The sequence below is a fragment of the Etheostoma spectabile genome, chromosome 7 (genome assembly GCF_008692095.1).
Source record: "Etheostoma spectabile isolate EspeVRDwgs_2016 chromosome 7, UIUC_Espe_1.0, whole genome shotgun sequence".
NCBI classification, from domain to species: Eukaryota; Metazoa; Chordata; class Actinopteri; order Perciformes; family Percidae; genus Etheostoma; species Etheostoma spectabile.
The window spans coordinates 1,142,945-1,150,932 of record NC_045739.1 but is presented as its reverse complement, the minus strand read 5'-3'; the positions used below and the strand labels follow the sequence as shown (position 1 = coordinate 1,150,932).

At 39.9% G+C, this 7,988-nt stretch overlaps 1 protein-coding gene across 1 annotated transcript in view; it reads right to left on the bottom strand.

Moving 5' to 3' along the window:
• Nucleotides 1-912: 912 nt before the first annotated feature.
• The window catches only part of LOC116692815 (immunoglobulin superfamily member 21), a 56,542-nt gene continuing 49,466 nt past the window's right edge, over nt 913-7,988 (bottom strand). The window contains exons 8-9 of the mRNA XM_032521356.1: nt 4,999-5,176; nt 913-995 (exon numbers count right to left, since the gene is read on the bottom strand). Of these exons, the coding sequence (XP_032377247.1) occupies nt 913-995; nt 4,999-5,176 (261 nt within the window). The remainder of the gene's footprint in view (nt 996-4,998; nt 5,177-7,988) is intronic.

The window sequence follows — 7,988 nt, the reverse complement described above, 5'->3', positions numbered from 1 at the left end:
TGAAGATATACATGAGATTTTCGAAGTGAGCACACAAGAGACAGTGAAAGAGTCAGTGGACAAAACAGGGAAGAAGAAAACTTTAAGTGGAGCAGCCACTTATAGGTGCAAAAATGAGTGGTCAAACAAATGGCCATTTATCACCAAAGGCACTACCAGCTCCTATTACTGGTGCTCAGTTTGCAGACATGAGAATTCATGTGCCCATCAAGGTAACAGGCATGTTAAAAACAAAGGGCATCAGGCCAAAGAACAGGCACTTAAATCAGCAAGTGGGATTGCAAAGTGTCAAGCTTCAGCTTCTTTTGGTGGCATAACAGAACAAGAGACCGAGATACATGGAGCATATTGAAAACCAAAAGACTGGTGGGCATTTATCAGATTTACCAATTGGTATAATTTCTATTTGTGCTGGTTAATTATGAAAAATGTGTAAAATAGAACTTCTTGCAATGCCACTGCAGAAAAAAATTGGGATGGCTACTCCCCTAACGCATGTAATCTCACTCCAAACTTTTGATAAAACTTGACCATAATCCAGTGCCATTATTCCATGGGATCTAGTGCAAACCCTGCAGACATTTTTAGGTGTCCTCACACATACACTACACCAACCTTTTCCATAGTATGATGCAGTTAGAGCCTCTACAAACTCATTGTCAGTCAGATTAGTGTAACTCATCGGTAAAGTTGTTCATAGTGTGAGGGCATGCTGTACAGCATTTGGACCTTTGCTCTGTGGCTGATGCTGTGTCACGGTCTTCTCTTCTCTCCCAATCCTGCTACACCTTTACTGTTTAGCTCTGCTGGAACAGCTGAGTTGGGGTTTACCTACTGCCGGGGAGTCATTAAAGGGCAGGTGCCTCAGGTAGATGCCGGTGTTGGTGTGGGGAGGCGCAGCAGAGCCCTGGGTCACGTCAGCTCACAGGTGAGGCTCAGCAGCAACAACATGGAGGTTAATGTGAGGGGGCACTGACTGGCTGCTGCATCAATGGCTGCACACAAACAAGACAGCATGAATTAGAGCACTGCTATAGATTAATAAAATTACAATAATAATTGTATGTGTTTGGCTTTATTCTACACACAACAGCCTAGTGCCCCTAATACTATGAATTAAAATAGTAAAATATAATAGTCTCCACTAATTGCAATATTTTCTCTGTTTAAGTAACTTTTGACATATCTATACTGACTATGTGCTTTAGGTAATTCCTGAACCTTGTTTTCTAAATTAAAAAAAAATGTACATTCATTGTTTCCCACAGGTTAAGCATTTACTTGTACTGGTAGGTACCGCAAGATGTGATGGTGCAGCGTGATGGCTGGGTTCAGTAATAAACTACAAACAAAGATTTAAGAACTACATTTTTATTGAAGACAATGACTACATTGCATTAACAGATCATTTAGAAATAACTATTTACATATAAAAAACTAGATGAGAAGATGATACATACAGATGGAGTGTAGCTATGATTTGCTTTATCATTAAATCGGGTTTGTTTGTCAAATACATTTAATGGTTCAGCTGATAAAACACAAAATTACCCTGAGCCCAAATATTATAGGTATATATTAACAATTTCATCTTAAAACCATACTATAATCCATACTGACAGTTACGTTAATCAAAATCTCAACATGGTCTCTTCCTAACTCATGTTAAATCATATTAGAAACAAGATATTTACTGTTTTTTTGCAAACATTCCCTTGTTTTGAATTTGATCCCTGCAACATGTTCCAAAAAACTGGGACAAGGGCAACAAAAGAATGGGAAAGTTGAGGAATGCTCCAAAAACTATTGTTTGGAACATTCCACGGGTAAACAAGTTAATTGGTCATGATTGGGTATTAAAGGAGCATCTCTCAGGAACACATCGGATAACCATTGCAAGTTAACAATTTGTCGCTACATCTACAAGTGCAAGTTAATACTCTACCATGCAAAGCCAAAGCCATATATCAACGACACCTGTCCCTGCTTATTTCAGCAAGACAAGAAAAGAGGGCAGATACTAGACTGGCCTGCTTGCAGTCCCAATCTGTTGCCCATTAAAACTGTGAGGTACATTATGAAGCCCCCGGACTGTTCAGCAACTGAAGTCGTACATCAAGCAAGAATGAGAAAGAATTCCACCTAAAAAGCTTCAACAATTAGTGTCATCAGTTCCCAAACGCTTATTGATGGTTAAAAGAAAAGGTGATGTAACTGTGGTAGGTTAGCCAGAGTGGCTAGCATGGTGGTAAGTAGGCAGAGTCAGACATTGTATGTTTCCAGAGCTGATTATTTATTTCCAGTGGTCTGCAGTCAATGAATAATTAATTAATCAAACTTTCAACAATTACATATTCAAAAAAAGTAACAGTGCTAACAACAGGCATGTGATCCTAGCAGCACAGCCTCACCTCCCTGTCTCTTTTCCCAGGAGCACAAATCCTTCTATTTATATAGGGTTGTCAATTGACACCCCTGTGCTTCAGTCCATCCCATCCTAAATCAGGTTGATCTACTCCATAACATTAATACCTTGCAATCTCTTAACCTATGGAAGTTGGTTACCAGTTCCCTATCTTACCGATTACAAAACAGGTCAGGGTTATTCATACCTTTTTTATATAATAACCAAAAACAACCAAAATAAACATTTCTAAACACAAGAAAACCCTCTACTTGGTTTGGCCCGGTGAACTGAACAAAGGAACAAACAATTGTATTAACACAGGGAAACTTTAAACCATGTTTAAACTTGTAACCTAATAAAACCCTAACTGAGACTAACATGACTTACTTTACTAATGACCTGTATGGGACAAGTAGTGAGCAAACCCACTTTGTCACAGTAACACAGTGGTAAATATGCCCCTGTCCAAGCTTTTTTGGAACGTGTTACCAGCATCAATTTCAAAATGAGTGAAAATTTGCAACGTTTGAACATTAAATATCTTGTCTTTGTAATTAATTCAATTGAATACAGCAGGAAAGGGATTTGCAAATCATTGTGTTCTGTTTATTTACGTTTTACACAAAGTCCCAACTTTACTGGGGTTTGTATTTTTCTACTACGCAATCACATTGGAGGGGCTTATGATGCTGTAAAAAAAAAAAGCTCATATGTGAACCCCTAATGCACGCCCTGGTTGGGATTAAGTACCTTTGATATTCACGAAACTGGGTGGGAAAATTTTTCTCAATTTGTCAAACATAGATCTTTTTTTTTTATTCTTTTCACCGGACAGGAAGTCCGCCGTCTTGGATTTTGTGCGTTACTTTTCAAACAACTGTTTGAGGGCTTTAGGATGCCCGAAAGTTGGGATTCCAGACTTTGCAGGTAGAATCTGCGAGCCGTCATGAGAAAAGGTGATCAAAAGAATTTGACTGGAGCAGACACATACATGCCAATATTGACTCAATGTCATAGCGCCACCTATAGTTTACAGGGAATCTGACTCGACGTGAAAAACATCCAATTTACATGAAAGTTACATTGTGTAGTCTACGCATGATAGTGAGCAACAAAATACATGCATAAGGGCTGCCCTCTGTACTCACATAACTGTTTGACGTAGAATTCTGTGGAACGTAGCAATTCACCCAGCAGAGATCCTTTTTAATTGGTCATGGTTTGCCCCACCCCCTCATTTTTATATTTTACGAACATGTTTAAGATTTTAGGATGCACACTTACAACATTTTGCAGCCATGGTCAAAATAGTATTCATTTAAATGAATAATGCAATTGGGCTCAGGTGTGGAAAATGAGCTCTATACTGCCCCCCAATTACATTAATCCTTTGAAGGCACTTTTTTCTTTAAAACCATTGTTTTTATTATCCAGCGCAAAGGCCTTAATTTTGACATAGTTGCTCCTATATTCACAAAATGTGGTACCCGCAATACTCTCATCCTTTCAGACATATTTCCAATTTGCTTCCATCAGCTTGGCCCAATGATAAGTCAGCCATTTTCAATTTTATGTGTTTCATGTCTCATGTCAAGTTTCTGTGTTTAGTTTGTTTCATGTTTTCCATTTCCTGTTTTACTGTGTCGTCTCTTAGTTCCCCCCATGTCTGGTTCTGCTTCCTGTCTTGTGTTTTTCCCGCCCGTTTCCTGTGTTACCTGTCCCCCCTGGGTTTCTTGTTTCCTTTGGTTTTTGACTGCCTGTTTTTGGACACTGTCATCTGTTTTTCCTAATTTCATTAGGTTTCTGAATAAACCATTGAACTGCACTCACCTGAGTTGTGCATTTGTGGGTCCATTTTTCTGGTAAACAGTTTATTAAAGAGCTCCTAGAGCTCTTATCGTATCTGTGTCATATTTTGTTGGTATAATCCCCTGACTAATGTGACCTTAAATTAGCTCACACCGCTTGACGAAAAGTTTTCCTTTTAATAACCTTTCATTTTTAAGGTGTTATAAGATGATATATACCGAATATGAAGTCTATCGGATCAAATCTCTAGAGGGAGTTTGTTAAAGTAAAGCACTTTGTCTTTTAGGCCTACTTCCTGTTAGGTTTAGAGTATTGCTCCCATGAGCTTTTTTGTATGTCTTGCCATGCTACATATGTAGTCTCGTTAGTCTACTTTAAACGTACCGCCGGGGCTCAATTTATTTAACTTTGTAGAGGGTGCTAGCCAGCCATTTTTGTGTGCTTATTCCCGAAACCCTTAAAATACGTAAAGTTTCACCAGAATTATTTCAACCACCAATTTTTGTGAGTTTTTGAGTATGTTAAGCCCCTCAAAAAGGCAATTCGTTTGCAGGAAGACAGAAAGAAGGAATAATTCCTTCAGTTTTAATAGGGCCTTTGCCGCTGTCGGTGCTCGGGCCAAACAGTAGTCCTTGAAATGACTATGACAGAGAAAGACCTACCCAACGCTTGTGCGCAGTCCGGTTGTCCTGTAAACATAATTACACACAAAATCCTTACGGGGACGCACAGGGAACAAGAAGAAAGGCCGAGAACAAATGCCCTCATAACAACTCACCAACCGATGAGGCGGTGTGGGTATCTGGGGACCCAAGGATTTCTGGGCCGTGCAGCGGAACATGACCCTGAGCCAGCAGGAACTCTCTCCCGGATGGTCCCCGGCCAGGAGGGGTGCCGCTCTCCTTCGAGCAAGGGCCCGCCAACCGTGGTCCGGTGAATTGGGCTCAGGGAAACCTCGCTCTTTGGCGCAAACACGCACGCACCACACGCGGCGCGAAACCGACCACAACACACACACACACACACACACACACACACACACACACACGACACACACACACGTTTGGAAGCAGAGAGCCTGAAGGGTCAATTCATAATTGACTTAAATGTAAACAGCTGTCATTGGCCTCTCTTGGTCTTTGAGCTTTTCTTTTCTTTTTTTTTTTTTTTTCTTTATAAGGAGAAATCAGGCTGATTTTTACCTTAATCTTGAATGCTAGATGTCACCAAGTACTGTTGATAAGAAAAATAAATAAATAAATGAAATAAAATCAGTGCTGTCAAGCTGGAGTTGCTGCCGCTAATGGCCACAGCTCCCAGCGGGAACGAAGGCTGCCAAGCCTCCTACTCACCAACCACGATCACACACAAAATGGATGAGCTACAAATATACACAGAACCGCTGCGTTAGGATTTTCACAAAAGCCTGGCTGAACACACTTATCAATAGCAGCCAACAGCTAGCTCTAGCAGCTAACCAGGCAAGCAAGCTACCCACTGGCAAGAATAAGACAGGGGAGGTGAATTAAAATAATGTGTGACTTGAAAACGCATCTTGATGTTACAGAAGGGCCCGTTCAAGTTGTACAGACATATTAATTCCATTGCGTGTCTGTTAAGATGCACAAAGGCACTCTAAAACTTGCCCCATTAACGCCGTTTTAGCTCATTGGAACCTTGTACACGTAGCTGCAACTCAGTGTTGCCTGCACAGAAAGTACTCGCATATTTATAGCAATGAAGATTAACATAAAAATTGGCCGAAATTCTCCTTTAACAGGTATAAAATAGACCCCATCAGATGACCCTGCACAACGGCCAAGTGTCCTAGGCCCTACTAAACAGTGAACATTTGTAATGAGGACCATACAGGTCAAAGATATAGTTTTGCCCAAGAATTCTAAGAAAAATCAACATTCAATACATTTCACTTTAATTGAGGTGCAGCACTAGAGAGGTGTAATATGCAGAGTAATTGCCATAATATGTCATCTAGCTGAAAGTAACAACTCTTTGAGAGGGCAAACAAATGTCCTTTATTGCCCACATAATAGCAATTTCCTATCATAGGTGGAATCGATGGCACCATATGTTCTAGTCATAAAAGATTTGCGGAGGAAACAAAAGTGTACTAACTCAGCCGTTAAATTCAAAATGAAATCATTCTACAAGTTAGAGACAAAATAATTGACCAGATAGTAGATCATTTGGTTTGATCTGTTGACGTTCAAGACACCATTGGAAAAGGTTTATGTGACACATTTCTGGAGATGTTGGACAAGCTCAACATGAACATTTACAACTGCAGTGGACAATCCTATGATAATGGGAGTAACATCATGGGGAATAGACAAGCTGTTCAAACAAGAATATTGCAACTGAATGAGAAGGCACTGTGTGTCCCATGTAGCAGGCACACTTTTAGTTTGGATCTAGAGATTGTACAATCTTCTTAGCAGTTTTACAGGAACACGTTAAACACTTAACAGTAAAATCTTTGTCAGTGACCAGATGGGCCAGGATTAACAGTGTAAAAGTTGTGCTTTGAGATCGTACACGCATTGTCTGCTCTTCAAACCCTCTCAATGCAGAAGAAAGACAATGTCCACAGCAACCAATTATTAAGTGTAGCAATAGTTTTTGTAAACAGAGTAGTATGCAATCAAATTGTTAAAGCAATGGATTATAGTACAGTAAATTATGCTCATAATTTTTGGCTGGACCACAGCAATGTAGGACCCACCCTATAAATGCAAAAGTCTGTCCCTGACTTACTAAATGGTGAATCTAAACCATTGGTCAGAGTGAGTGTTGTAGTTAATCTTCTAGTTGCTCTTTCAAAAGAGTCAACAATGTTTTAGCTGGTAATGTTTTGCCATGTATTTACCTCAACTGTAGATTAAAGAAGGCTTAGAGTACAGTCCCTGACAAAAGTCTTGTCGCTTATCTATTTTGTAGAAAAACCTGCTAATTACCCTGACTTTTAATTAATCAATTGGTGTAAGAAATAGCCATATGAAAAGCAAAACCCTCCAAATGATGTCAATGCACTGAATAAATTAGTTTCACTAAAAAAAGATTTATTATAACAAGACAGAAGGTCAAATTTTGGCAAGACAAAAGTTTTGTTGCCTATACAGAATTGACAAATTTACTACAAATACTAAAATATGTCAGCAATTAAAGTGTGCTGTGAGATCCAAATTTAATATCTTGTATGACTTCAATGAGCTTGAAGGACTGCATCATGCGGTTTGGCAAGGATTCATACATGTTTGATGAAGTCATCAGGAATAGCTGAAAGCATTCTTGCTGCCTCCCGAGTTCATCAATATTCTTTGGTTTGGTCTTCCATGCTTCCTCTTCATCCTACCCCACATATGTCCATGATGTTCATGTCTGGTGCTGGGCCGGCCATTCTAGCATCTTGATCTTCTTTGCCTTGAGAACTTTGAAGTGGAGATGGAAGTATGCAATGGAGCACCATCCTGCTGGAGGATTTGGCCTCTTTTAGGTTGGGAATATAGAGGTAGCTAAGATGTCTTGGTATTTGAGACTATTGATGTTGCCTTCCACCCTGCAGATCTCTCGCACACCCCCATACTGGATGTAACCCAGACCATGATTTTTCCGCCACCAAACTTCACTGTTTTCTGGGTGAATCTTGGATCCATGCGGGCTCCAGTAGGTCTCCTGCAATTTTTGTGGTGACTTTGGTGTAATTCAGCAGAAGATTCATCTGAAAAATCCACTTTCTTCCACTTCTCCAGCG